At 45.1% G+C, this 14,909-nt stretch overlaps 1 protein-coding gene across 3 annotated transcripts in view; it reads left to right on the forward strand.

Annotated features, from left to right (window-relative positions):
• CCM2 (CCM2 scaffold protein) overlaps positions 1–8,732 on the forward strand; it is a 59,182-nt gene extending 50,450 nt beyond the window's left edge. For all 3 annotated transcript variants that reach the window (XM_032799611.2, XM_032799610.2, XM_032799609.2), the window contains exon 10: positions 7,938–8,732. In XM_032799611.2, the coding sequence (XP_032655502.1) occupies positions 7,938–8,218 (281 nt within the window). In that variant the 3' untranslated portion in view covers positions 8,219–8,732. The remainder of the gene's footprint in view (positions 1–7,937) is intronic.
• The last annotated feature ends 6,177 nt before the right edge of the window (positions 8,733–14,909 follow it).

Below are 14,909 nucleotides of genomic sequence, written 5' to 3' on the forward strand. Positions count from 1 at the left end.
ATATTAGGAAAAACTTTTTCACTAGGAGGGTGGTGAAGCACTGGAATGGGTTACCTAGGGAGGTGGTGGAATATCCTTCCTTGTAGGTTTTTAGGGTCAGGCTTGACAAACCCCTGGCTGGGATGATTTAGTTGGTGTTGGTCCTGCTTTGAGCAGGGGGTTGGACTAGATACCTCCTGAGGTCCCTTCCAACCCTGATATTCTGTGATTCTTTGACCAGCATTTGAAGAGACAATTATTTACTCATAGACTTTTAAGGCCAGAAGGGATCCCTGTGATCATCTAGTTTGACCCCTTGCACATTGCAGGCTGCAGAACCTCGCCCACACCTGTAATAGACCCCTGACCTCTGGCTGAGTTACTGAAATCCTCAGATCATGGTTTAAAGACTTCAAGTGACAGAGGACAGAGAATTCCCCATTTAAACTAGTTTAAACTTGCAGTTCACCTTAGTTTACCTTATAACTGGAAGTTCTTTCAGATTTCTGGTCCTTGTGTGTATTCCACAACCCATCCTGCTTTCCCTCTGTTTTGGATCTTCTCTGATTCGCGATGAATAAGGAACTGGGGAGGCAGTCCGTCCACCCTGCCCTTTATCTCCCTGGTCAGAGGCGTGAGGTGAGCCAGGGCGCACATGTGAACCAGTGGATGCTGCTTTCAGAATCCTCCAGCTCTGGGCACATGCGTACTCAGTGGAATACAGATAGGAACCACACATTTTGAAGAACCTCCAGTTACTATAAGGTAAGTAACTTTCTCTTCCCTGACCCCCCTCAACATCTGACAGTCTTAATTTGTAGATTCTGCAAGACCCATCTCTGCCCAGCTTTTGGGTTTGGAAGGGCATAAAAGGACTGGTGTTTGGGTCTCTAGTCCATCTCTGAGTAGCTATTTTCTGGGTCTGAGATGAGGAGCAGCTGTTGGTTCAGTGAATTATGTGAAACTGTTTTTAACCCTATGCAAAGACACTTATCCTAGGCTCCAGGGATGTTTAGAGCCCAAGGATCTTTTGAGGATCTGGGCTTGCAGGCGTTATAAATAAAAACAAATACATTAAAATGGGTCAGATTTGGAGGATACATTTACAGGAATGCAATGCCTAGTACACCCGAGAAAGAAAGGGGTGACATTTGTGTTCTTTTGCTGGGTTCCAACCTCATTTCAAGTGGCTTCTGTTACCTTTGTCTGTAACGTGCCCAGAAGATGAAATCAATCAGGAAAAAAAATGGTTTGACTCCTAATCCCCAGCACCTCTGCCTCTGTTTAATCAATGTTTGCAACTCATTTGCATTAACTTGGATGTTAGCAAACCTATTGACTCCTCTACTACTTTGGGAGTGATGCTGTCCAAACAATATCACTGTAGGCCAGAGCCTGCTTTCTGTTGCTATCTGAGTACTCCTGTGGTCTGAATGTTATAAAACATTTTGTAGTGCAAACAAGGAGTTGGAAAGAACAGTTGGCCACATAAATATGTGATAGCAAGACAAATAGTCTTCAGCGATCAAAGTGGTAGCTATCCCTTCACCATAGCCTTTACTAGATAACCCATCGTTATGTGGCTGAGCTCTTTAGTTGTGTCTTCGTGTACATGAGATGTATGTTTTATGAATGAATTTAGAGGTCACAAAAAGTGTCTGGTAGATCAAACCACAGAACCGGTACAGCACAGGAAGTGGCAGCTTCCCACCAAAGTGCCTAAATTCTGATCTCTAGAGACAGGGTAGTTTGGTCTCCAAAAGCCATTTTGGTTTCTCTGAAACGTGCCAGCAAGAGGACGAAGTGGTGGTGGTGGTTGTGATGTGGATGCCCATTTTCTGGACTGATACCCCTCATGCAGCCCACTGAACAGCCCTGAATGGTAATGACTTAAGCTGCTACTGATCTAGGTCAGAGTCAAACTAGTGACATGCTCTATAGCTCATTACCAGTCCAGTCCCCCGTGGGAAATATTCAGTTGGAGGCCTGTCTTTGTTTTGGAGGTCTGTCTTCTCTTTGCGCCAGAAAAAAGGCAAGAATTACTCTACTCTATCAATATGATACCATATCTAGTAATCTGTAATCAAGTATCAGAGGGATAGCCGTGTTAGTCTGGATCTGTAAAAGCAGCAAAGAATTCTGTGGCACCTTATACACTAACACGTTTTGGATCATGAGCTTTTGTGGGTGAATACCACTTCGTCAATTGCATCTGATGAAGTGGGTATTCACCTAGGAAAGTTCATGCTCCAAAATGTCTGTTAGTCTATAAGGTGCCACAGGATTCTTTGCTGCTTTTATAGATATGGTATGAATACCCAGCACCCATGAAAATGGGAGTGGGTGGGGACTGGCAGGCCATTATATATTCCACTCAATTCCTTGAATGTAACATAAACACCCCTATGGATAAAGGCAGTAAAGATTCCTGAGGAGTTCCAGACAGTCTGTGAATGTATTGCCAGAAGTGGTCTGTGGGTTGGTTTGAAACAGGCCAGCTGCTGAACAGTGTAATATCCCCTTGTGGATTAATTTAATATCAGTGGGACTAAAATGAGTATGGGCTGCAGGTCTGAGCCCTGTGCTGAAAATGTAGTGATTGATCTACCTGAGGTTCTTGTATGGCCCGCATGACCATAGTATCTGAGCCTTACAATCTTTAACCTACTTACCCTCACATCCCCCATGAGGCAGGGCAGTGCTACTGCCCCCTGTTGTTCACACAGGGAACTGAGAACAGAGCTGCTAAAGGCCAGATCCTCACTGGTACTTAGGCCCCTGACATGTGTTGAAATCAATGGGCGTTAGGCACCTAAATACCTTTTGAGAATCTGGGCCTAAGTGGCTTGCCCACGGTCACTTAAGAAGTCTGTCAGCAGGGAATGGAACCTATGTCACCAAAGCCCTAGGCTACTGCCCAGTCCACTGGACCATCTTTCCTATGGTATGACAGCAGGGTTAGGGAGAGAGACAGCCCTGCAACAAGGTACACCACCAGTAGGATTGGAACTCAACAGGCCTGCTGCTGTCTCCCCATTGACTTGAAAAGGATCAGGGCTGGGCCCTTTTGCTCAGAGCTAGGAGGCAGGACCTTTTATCTTCTAGGTCAAACAGACTTAGTTTAAATGAACCCTTCAACGTCTGTCAAGTTTCTAATGCCTACATCTAATTACTGTTAGAGGGCTTTCCCTTCACCCTCTCCCCTGGTTCTCATCACACAGACAGAAAGATAAGAAGTTAAGGCTGTCTTCAAGTGTGTGCTCATATCTTACATTCCCGCCATGCCCAGCAACACTTCAGCTGTATCCCTTTATCTTTTCCCACTGTACTAAAAGCCTCATCTGGTTGTGGGAAATGCAACACAGTCTTTGTTCATTGATCTTCACACTTATTAGTATAAGAGAGAAGAGTATCAAAATGTCAAACCCAAAATTCTATCTCAGGCTGGCAAATAAGCTTATAAACTAACATTTACAAAGAAGTGTTTTAAAGAATAATTAACAATCAAACAGGAAGCTGCCACCCTGCCATTTGAACAATGTGCCATTGGACTCTGCTCCCACTGAACAGAGGGAATTGTAAGGAAAGTTCTGTTTTTAATTTTGGGTTTAATTTTACCTGGATTAAATGAGCTATTAAAAGGAAAAAACTCCTCCTGTTCCTAACATGTAGCATAGCACCTCTGCAAGTCTTGATTTCCATTGCTTTAAAATGACATCTGTGGCCTCAGGCTTATGGGCAGTGATGCTTAGGCTCCTGGTGGGAAGCATAATGTTGTATTGTAGTCCCACTGCAAGACAACAGCCCCTCTCATGGAATGAGGAAGTGAACGGTGACAGATGTTCCTGAAGCAGCTCAGAGCCTTTTCCTCAATGTGTTTTAATCTGCGTGTTGATGCTGTTAACATATTAAGATCTGTAAAGCTGCACAATGTGTCTCAGTGCTGAACAATCTTCTGGGCTTTATCTCTGCTCTTTTTAATAAATTCTCATTAGCAAACGTGACACGTGTTCCTTCCACATCCATGGGACCGCAAATGTGTTATGTTAGCCGCCAGAGGGAGCCCATGTTATTTCCTCTGTGCAATACTGCCTCATTGAGAACTGCAAGGAAAATATTAATAGCTAAGGAGAAGGGCATGTAATCCATGGCCGTGCCTGCCAACACCAATGGAAAAACCCTCTGGAAATTGGACAGCTCTACTGCGTGGTGTTGCTCTGCCAAAGTGAAGGAGAACAAGAAGCTTCTTACAGTTTGGATATGATTAGCTCCATAGATTAGATATTTATTAAAGATAGTTTAATAATTGATTATGTTAATAGATTGAGAATGGAGCTTGGTTGTTCTCAGTGGTGGCAGATGACAGAACAAAGAGCAGTGGTCTCAAGTTGCAGTGGGGGAGGTCTAGGTTGGATATTGGGCAACACTATTTCACTAGGAGGATGGTGAAGCACTAGAATGAGTTACCTCCAGAGGTGGTGGAATCTCCATCCTTAAAGGGTTTTAAGGCTTGACAAAGCCCTCCTGCAATGATTTAGTTGGTGTTGGTCCCGCTTTGAACAGCGGGTTGGACTAGATGACCCGCTGAGGTCTCTTCCAACCCTAATATTCTATGAAATAAGGTAGTTAAACCTTAAGCCTACCAAAGTGTTAAGGAGGATATATTTTAGGTGAAGTCCTGTCGTGCCATGCATCTGCTGCTATGATGGAGAGAAATGATTAGGGGTGTGGAACAGCTTCCATATCAGGAGAGAGTAATAAGACTGGGACTGTTCAGCTTAGAAAAGAGACAATTAAAGGGGATATGATAGAGGCATATAAAATCACGTGTAGCGTGGAAAAAGTGAATAGGGCAGTGTTATTTATCCCTTCCAGTAATACAAGAACCAGGATTACCCAATGAAATTAATAGGCAGCAGGTTTAAAATAAAAGGAAGTACTTCATACAACACAGTCAACCTGTGGAACTCGTTGCCAGGAAATGTCGTGTATAACTCCTTTGAGAAAAGGTTTAGATAAGTTCATGGCAGATAGGTCCATCAGTGGCTATTACCATGGCCAGGGGTGCAACCCCATGCTCTGGATGTCTGTAAATCTGGCTGCCAGAAGTTGGGACTGGATGACAGGATGGATCCCTCAATAATTGCCCTGTTGTGTTCATCATCTCTGAAGCTTCTGGTACGGGCTACTGTCAGACAAGATACTGGACTAGATGGCCCATTGGTTTGACCCAGTATGGCCGTTCTTATGTTCTTACCCAGACTTCTCATGAAGTTATGATTCTTGATCCTAGCTTTGACAGTCAGATTCTACCAGAAGGATCAATGCAGGATAATTAATAGATTCCAAGGCCAGAAGAGATCACTGTCGTCTAGTCTAGTCTGACATTCTGTAGAACACAGGCCAGAGAACTACTTCTCCATGATATTCCTGGAGCAGAGCTTTTAGAAATACATCCAGTCTGATCAGTGATGGCGAATCTACAACAACCTTTGGTAAAATATTCCAGTGGTTAATTACTCTCCAGTGTGAATTTGTCTAGCTTCAAGTTCCAGCCATTGGACTATTATAACTTTCTCTGTTAGATAGAAGAGCCCATTATTAAATATTTGTTCCCCATGTAGATACTTACAGATTGATCAAGTCACCCCTCAACCTTTTCCTTGTGAAGCTAAATAGATGGAACTCCTTGAGTCTAACACTATAAGGCAGGTTTTCCAATCCTTTAATCAATCTTGTCTCATCTCTGACCCCTCTCCAATTTGTCAACATCGTTGACTTGTGGACGCCAGATCTGGACACTGTGTGTTCCAGCTGCAGTCGCACCAGTGCCAAATACAGAGGTAAAATAACCTCTCTGCTCCTAACCATAATCACAGCAGTCGTCTAAAATGTGAAATCTCTTTCCTGTGAATAGTCTTCAGAAGCACAATGCAGTTTTTTGGAGGTAGTGGGGAGGCTGTATGTAGGTCTACCTCTTTTCTCTCCCTCCTCCCTCCCCCGGCCCCAATTTTCTGTGTAACCTGCCAGATTCCCCTCCAACAGTGAGACACAAACTCGGAGAGGCCTGTAATCATTCCACAGGATCCACAAGTAGTCTTGCAAAGTACTGAGATGCCTTAAGACTCTGAGCATGCTTCTTGGGAGTTTACTGCAGGATCATGACTCATAGGTGAACAAAATGGGTTTTCTCTTGCCAGGACCCAGGAGTTCAGCAATATGTTCCTCCTTGCAAGATTTGCTTCCACAAGTGCCTACAGCAGAGCATTCCCCCACACTGATCAGGCTGATGCTGTTAACTCTTGTCTATGAAATATAGGCGAGTCTCATCTTACGCGCATTTAACATGCACAAATTCAGCTTTGTGCATCAGCAAAAACAAAAAAGAGAAAAATAACAATTAAATACTGTACCTGTAATGCAGGCAATTCTGTCCGCCATTACACTCAGTGTAATTTTGACTATATGCAATTTTCACTTTATGTGCTGACAGCGGAACCTAACCCCAGCGTAAGATGAGAGTCTCCTGTAAACGCCAGACTCTGGTCTTGGCTGGGGAAACTGCTTTGGAAATGGTCTTAAAATTCATAGACCTGGTTCAGTGCTGACTTCTACCCCATTGCAACTCCACTGGGAGTGCCCCTGAGTCAGTGCTGAATTGGGCTGTTCGGTTAGTGATTTGGGGGATCTTGGCTTTCTGTATCCTCTTTTAAAACAGCCTTTTGGTTCCTGTTTGTCTCAGGTCCTCTAGCTGTGGTTGTGGAAGGGCTCTTAGGATGGAGTCATGGTTGGACTCGATACTGAACCCTGTCAAAGAGTGGGACCTCCTTTTATACAGAGAGAATATATTGCCATGAGCTCAGGTTGGAAGACCCACCAAGAAATTAGCTCTGCTGGAGAGGCTGAATGGCAGTCACAAACCATTGATTTTTGCTTTAAAACAATTAAGTTTGTCCCCTAACGAGCCTACAGCATTTAACTGCGTGATCTCATTAGTTTACAGTGTTGGTCCCAGGATATCATACAGACATGGCTGGTGAGGTAATATCTTCTATCGGACCAACTTCTGTCTCTTTCACCAACAGAAGTTGGTCCAGTAAAAGATACTAACTCACTCACCTTGTCTGTTGAATCTCATTAGTATTCTCCTCCCTATCTCCTGTTTCTTGCATTTACTTGTTGTCTGGTTTCAAATTAGATTGTACGCTCTTTGGGGCTGGCTCTATACAGTCTAAACAATAACCAGGAGTATGCTGTTAAGTGTTCTTCAGCTGGCCAGGGGTCAGAGCTGCTCTGGATACCCCAAATCCTGCTGGTCAGGCCTGGAGAGATGGTTAATAGCTGCATGGGGACAAAAGTGGAAATAATTGGCGCTGGAGTACCTCTCTCTGAACCCGCAGAAGGTGGCGGCACTGAAAGGGGAGCCTTCTTGTGCAGACTGTGCAGAACTGAAGAGTGTGAGCTTGAGCGTATATTGTCTCGGAGATACAGAGCAGTTGTTCTTGACTTTTTTTAAACTCAGTAGTGCTCTACACTCCTCTGGTCCCTTGCATCAGAAGATCTCCTTGAGCTTTACTAATGTGAACTAATTAAGTGTCGCCATCCATTTGTGAAGTAAGAAAGTGACCCCGTTTTAGAGATGGGGAAGCTGCTGTAGTGCAGGAGGTGACGTGACACTATCACACACAGTCACTAGCAGTTTGGGTGACTTGAGTTTTAGTTTAAACAAAAAAACCCTCAGCTATTGGAGCCTCGGATATTGGGGGAGAGGAGACAGGATGAGTTCAGTTGCTGCATCTTGATTTTCTTGGTGTCCTACAACCAAATCCTGAAGCCTTTACTTAGGTAAAGCTCTCCCTGATAAGAACATCACAAATATAGTCTTGATCAGTGTAACATTGTCATGCTAAACGTATCAAATGACTAATTTTTCCTCCTTTGTTTATTTTCTGGGGAAGGCCTTAGACCGTTCATTCCTGAAAAGGACAGCCAACACTTTGAGAACTTCCTAGAAACCATCGGGGTGAAGGATGGCCGGGGAATTATCACAGACAGTTTCGGGAGGTACAGACGGACTCTGAGCACTACCTCCAATTCAACGACCAATGGGAATGGAGCTGCAGGGAGCTCGGATGACCAGTCTGCCCCTTCCGAGGGAGACGAGTGGGACCGAATGATCTCTGACATAAGCAACGACATTGAAGCTCTTGGCTGCAGCATGGACCAGGATTCATCATGAGACACAGCTGCGGGAGGGAGGATGAGAAGATAGCTCCTTTCAAAGGGGCTTTATTGTTCTTTCACCTGCATATACTAATTGCAGCAACATTTGCTGCTGTCTTCCTGACCTTCCAGTCTGAAAGAAGCTCCAAGGATCAATTGGGATGTGATTATTTTTCCCGCCTTGTCAATGTCTTCACTGGTGCCCATTTTGTGATGGTGGCTGGTGCCCTCTTACTGTGAAGGCATGTGTGTGTCTTCGTGCAGGTGAGCGTGCTGTGTGAGAGGAAACCCGGGTTGGGTGCTGGAACCGGAGTCCCTTCCTCTGACTTCTTAGAACTTTCTTTGGTTTTGTGTTTTCTTTGCTGTCGTCGCTCTGGAGTGATGCAACAAAGCTGGGGCAAGAAACATGCATTGAGCAGTAACAGCTCACTGGGACCCGATGGCGGGTTTACAGTTTTGCACATGATATTCCTATTGTAACTCAGACTTTTTTTAAATGAAGTTTACCACAATGTGAATAATTTAAACCTGTTGTTGGTGTTGTCAAACATTTCTAATCCAAACCCGAAGGCTGTCTGCTGCGATACTGACGTGATTGTTTTGTTGCAAAGGCCAGTGTGGGTTGCTCTTCATTGGTCACAGAGGGAACTCTGCAGATGTGACCTCTGGGCTGTCCCCTTGCAGGAGGGGAGTTGCTTGGCGTGGGTAACCTTGGCCTTTCGCCTCTAGCACTCTGGTTCAAATTCAGCCCATAGTGCAGAGTAGGGCATGAGTGTTGGTGCATTTAGCACTGTCCTAGTGGACAGTCTAGTCTAAAACCAATCCTGCCATTCAGCATGGCTGGCAGTCTTTGCTCAGGAAGAACCTAGGGCCTGAGGGAAATAGGAGATGGAACCACATTTTTACCTCTAGCAAAGTTATTGATCGGGCTAGTGTGTGTGTGCATGTGTGTGGTGAGAGCTCCTGTTGTGGCTCTTTGTGCTTTCTGGCCTGGGGCTATGTGGATTCACGTTCCCAGTGCTGCTAGCCCCTTAACCTTCACAAGCACAACTGTTCACTCAGTAAAACCCGATCTCAGTCCCAGTCCAGCACAAGCAGACGTGACAGGTTTTCTGCTGCTCCCCAGAGGGCGCCATGGTGCATATATACCTCCCCCAACACCTGGAGCATTTGTCCACGCAATGTGCTTGAGCACCTCCTGCAGGACTGATGCTGTTAGGGAGTTCAGGGCTCTGAGCATCTAGCAGGATTGACTCCAACAGATGGCAGTGACTTCAGACAGGAAGTGACAGTAAATTTGTTCTGTTGCTTAGAATTTCTCCTTTAAGGTTACAATAACCAGGAAATTCTCAGCCAGGTTGAGTTCAGCATCAGTAGCTATTTGCATGGGGAGTGGATTTTGGTCACCCTTGAAGGGTGAGATGGTAACAAGTTAAAATGATAAAGTAAACTTTCTATGAAATTAGTGGGATGGATGTATAGATATCTAATGTACAGGTTGTATATATTATACAGGCAATTATAAATACACTTATTTTTTGTATCTGAATTCCATGCCATAATATCTATACTGGCCGCTATAACTGACCTTCAAAGGAACATTTGGTTGATACTTCAGCCCTTTCAGTAGCAAAACCCTATTTGTTCATGGACTCCAGAGGCTTTTTCCTTCACTCTTTTAATTTACTTTCAGATAAATCAAAAAATCCAATACTGGTGGCTGGGCATGTTAGCTTGTCAAGAATAGGACATCAAACAGAGCTGGCATTCTGTTCCCATGCATACTTCCACTGAAACAAGAGATATCCAAAGTCTGTTTTTCAGTGCTCAATACAGGACCCTGTGGCACAGTCATAAACTGACCTGGCTGAGGGATCTCCTCCTCTTCAAGACATCAGTTCACTTCACCTGGTTGAAGCATGCAGGTCTACTTCCCTACAGTGCAGTTGGCCTGAAACTTCACTGGAATTCTTTACATTTTCAGTAACATCTACTGCCTGATATAAGGAAAAATGCCCATAAATGATGATTCATTTTTATTTTTAGGTCATATTCTTAATCATTCCTTTTTTCCTCAGTGTTGGTGAAATTAAAAGATAGGACCCTAGGATGACAATTTTAAAACCAAAAACCCAAAGGCAAAGCCATCCATGGTTCATATAGAAATATGGATGGTTCAAAATTTCACTTTTTCCGAGCTAGAATGGTACAGTCCAGTGAAACCAGATGTAAGCGACTAGTAGGGAATCGGCAGAAAGCAGTGGCTGAAGGGGACCCTTGATGAGAACAGAACTGTGTTTGGAGAATTTGAAGATACTTTGGTGTGGTCTCCTAAGAGAGGAAGCTGCTCAAGGATGGGATCTGGTAGGAATTCCTTACATACCTAATGTTTGCTTGCGTTTTTAAAAAACCCATTTGCGAGAGCATAAACCACAAATGCTTTGAGAGTTTCTTGCTGCTGAAGTTCCCCAAATGTCTAGCTTCACCATGGAAAGACAGTCAGGCACCACAGAGGTTATTTTTGCTTTCTAATCATGTGATAAACACATGCAGCCCTTCCTGCAAAACAAGCCTTTGGCTCTAAAAGGTCATGGCCCTAGAAACTAGATGGAAACAGTTCTCAATCAGCTTGCCCATCCAATGTAGCCTTGTTCCACAAGTATGTTTTGATGATTTGTCTAGTCCAGTATTTAGGAATATCCCAAGTGATATCAATTATTGTTCCAGCACTCGCAAGACATTTCTCCTCACCATTAGAAAGTGTTCCCTGATTCAGCTAATTTCCCCCTGCCCCTTCCCCCATTTGTTTCCCATTACTCCTTCCAAAAACACCTTCACGTTGATGTTACTATCTCTCCATTACTCATAGACCATTATCACACCCGCCTTCCCCAAGTGCAATTCATCTAGCCACGCTAGCTACTCTTACTTTTTCCCCTGTGTACCAGTCACTCCAGCCCCGGAATCATTTCTCTGCTCTTCTCTAAGTTCTGGCTTACTTGCTGACCATCTTTCTGGCCCCGCAGTGCCCAGAACTGACTGTAGTCTCCGACAGGCAGCTTTACCAGAGCCTGCTGGCAGAGGCACTAAGATCTCCCTGGTCAGGGGCATTCTGAACATAGCCTGACTTCTGCCTCCATATCACACTGCAAGTTCCTGCTGTCCACTAGCAGCCCCGTGTCTCTGGGCATTACTGCTTTCTAGGGGTTGCCCTCCTGTTGTGCCTCTCCAGTGGGGTTTCCCCCTCTCCTCACATGTTAGCTTTTGCATTTCAGCAGATTCAATCACCTGCCTCCTGCAAATGTTCTCACTATGCCTGTGCTGCAATTACACACCCGTGGCTGGCCCATGCTGCCTGATTTGGGCTTGTGGGCCTCGGGCTGTGGGGCTGTTTAATTGCAGTGCAGATATTCGGGGTTGGGGAGCTCTGGGACCCTCCCACCTTGCAGGGTCCTAGAGCCCAGGCTCCAGCCCAAGCCCACACTGCAGTTAAATAGCCCTGCAGCCCAGGTTTTGAATTGCAGTGTAGACATCCCCTCACAAAGCACAGCCTGTTTTTTAAATAGGGGAGTTGGAGCAGGAGGCACATGGCTGCTCCCTAAGCTGGCTGCCTTCAATTACTTGGTTTCTGCTACCCTTGGCGCTCAGAATACACTGCGGCGTGGCTGCCCTAGAGCCCTGTGACCTACAAGGGGAGGACTGAACCTGTCAGTGGCAGGATTGTATTGCTGGGAGTGTCTAACCAACAGGAACATTCAAGTCACCAAAACATGTCAGATCTATTGTGTGCACTTTTTTATTTGTATACAAAAATGATGGCGATCTTGTGTGCAGCAGCTGCAGCTCTTGGGCTCCTGGTTCATGACCAGTGCTACCCTCCATCCTCTCAAAGCTTGGCTGTCCCTGCATTACAACCATCGCTTGTCTCTCAACCCCCCCTTCCCAATGCGCACGTGTGTGTATATATATCACACGCACACATGTGCACATGGATTCAGAGGAGAAAGGAGTGTTGGAAAGAGCTGGAGTAGCACCACACAAGTGGTCCTGGTGTTGGTGCGCTTTCCCCTTGGACCACAATCATTCTCTCTTATGCTGAAAGGAGCATTTATTCTGGTGCTTTCTGGCTCCCTTTACAATTGTGTTTTTCTGGGAAAGAAATAGGTAGGAAATTGCAATTTCTGACTAAATGATCTGTCTAAGAATTGAGTTCAAATACAGTATTGACTCTGTATAATTTTGAGAGGCAGATGATATCAAGAAAACCTTCTACATCTTGACTGCCTAGTACGGTTGTAACCTTGTTTAGGTACGGGGAAGAAATTGGGTTGTTGCTACACCCTTAACGATCTGCTTGTTTTAGCTTATGTAATGGTATTACGTCTAAAACACTTCTGAAATGACTACCTCATCTTTGTCTTCTGTCAGTTTCCAGGGCTCTTCTTAATGCAATTGGGACTAAGTAGAAGCCATTGCTGATTTACCTTAGGCTAGTTTTCTGTACAGAAGAGCCTTTCTGTTCTTCAGAAGCCCTAAGATGACAGTGATGTGATTACTTTCTACATGGATCATTCTTAGTTTCCATCAACTTAAAGAGGCTTTCAAACCCAGGAGCATGAAGTTAAATCCATATATTCTGTAGGCACCTAATGGGGGCTGCATTTTCAGGAATACTGGGCACCAGAGTTTCCCATTGACCTCCCCTGGGACTGCGGAGTGCACAGCACTCTTGAAAAGCTTGCCACTTCTTCAGGAGTCTAACTTCTGTTTTTTGAAAACATTGAAAAATATCAGAGTAGTACTGCCCTAAAGGGGAATTGACATGAGATCTTGCAGCAGAGAGATGCTTTCTCTGCAGATGGTGAAATGATCAGGTGACCAAGACTGCAGTGATATCTGTCGGGCACGATAAAATTGTAGCCTGACATTTGTCTTGATGCAGTGTTACATCAGTACATGATGCGACAGCTTCATGAAGTGAAGCCAGGACAGCATGTCAGGATGTCCCAAATTTGGGACAGTTAAAAGTATCATCCTGCAAATTAAATGTATATGACAGATGAATGGAAAATGAGGCTGCTGTGCCCTGTTGGATGAATTTCTGGACATCTGGCAAGTCCCACAGCATGCACCCAAACAACAGAAAAGCAGGCTTCTCTTGCTGTGCACAGCTATGTCTTGATGTTGGGTTTTCCAAACTGTTCTATTGGGGAAACATTTTGACTGGGTCAATCTTATTTCTGGTGTAACTTTATTGTCTTCAGTGGAGTTACTCCGTGGATTAATAATTCCCCTCAATTTTTGTACTAGTTTTCAAGATTTAGGATCTTTCATTCAGTTGTGATGCTTTTAGATTCTAAGCTAACTGGAATATCAAGAAATGTGTATAGCTTTGTCACAGACCCAAGAGCCAGGCCTCAGTTTCCCCTTTTGGCTCTATAAATCAGTCCTGACTCACTTTGCTTTCAATTATCCTGTATTCATGGGGAACTTCATTTATTAATAACCAGTAGCAAACTTAAATAGTCCCAGGTCGGCATTTCCTTCTTACCAGAATTGCCAGTGTCATCTTGCCTCTTCTCATCAGAAAACTGCTGGCAGCCCCCTGGCCTTCCTGGACTCAGCTGCTTCACCCCGTCAATGCTGGGCCTCTGTCTCTATTCACTCCCTCTATGGGGTATGTGTCTCCTGATCAATGTGCTCTTCCCCCTGCTGCTCCCTTCCCAGGCTCAAACTGCAGGCTCTCTGCTCTTGAGGCAAACACCAGCTCTCTTCCTGGAGCTCCTGACAGGAGCTCCCCTTCTCCTCGGACTCGGACAGTTCTCTTGGGGCTCTCACTGTCAGCTCTAAGCGCTCATTCAGGGCTTATTCCCAGAGAGGCCTAGTCCTCCTTTTGTGCATTCCTCCAGGCTGCATCAGCTGCAAGACTTCTCTAGAGAGAGCATCTCCCCTCCCTGAGTGACTTCCTGTTTATACAGTAGTAGTCTCCTACTAACCCAGCTGCTCCATTTCTAATTAGTTAAAGGGGCCCCACCTGGATCACCTCAGGCTCCCAGGTATTCCCCACAGAGTAGTCATAGGCCAGTTAGGCCCTGATATTCCCTGAAGAGCCTCTGGCCCCATGACAAGCTTCTAATGTGACCCCTATGAGATGTGGGGGGGAAGGATGTTTATATCTCAAGCAGGCTGCTCTGTACCTAGCACATTCTGCTGCATCAATACCGTCTTGCTGCCACCATCTTCTGACTAGACAGGACATTCTCCAGGCATTGTTGGCTCTGGTCCTTGATAGATACTGCTCTGTCACTTTCAGCTGTCGCTGGCCTGGTGGAAGCTCTCCTGTGGAGCAGATGGAGTTACATGGGATTAAATTCTTCCCCAGTGTGTCTGTAATGCCATCTAAATTCCCACTGAAGGCCTGTTTGGAGTGGCTTAGTCCTCTCTGCTGTGGCACTGGCATGCTACCCCGGGATTGGGGAGGGGGAGCCTTTCACCTTTGACTGGCTTCATGAAGAGGCTTTCTGTGATATGGGGCCTTATGGGGAGCATTGCACTGAATGGGGCATGTCTGGGGTTCATTTCAGGCAAAGCGTGTGTGATGACCCCAGGGAAGGAGGAGGTGGGAGACCGTTTGCCTGAGCTGAATGACTGCATTTTGTCATTAATTAGCCTACAGTGCATTTATTTTTAGTTCAATACCATGATGC

The sequence above is a fragment of the Chelonoidis abingdonii genome, chromosome 2 (assembly GCF_003597395.2).
Source record: "Chelonoidis abingdonii isolate Lonesome George chromosome 2, CheloAbing_2.0, whole genome shotgun sequence".
Classification (NCBI taxonomy): domain Eukaryota; kingdom Metazoa; phylum Chordata; order Testudines; family Testudinidae; genus Chelonoidis; species Chelonoidis abingdonii.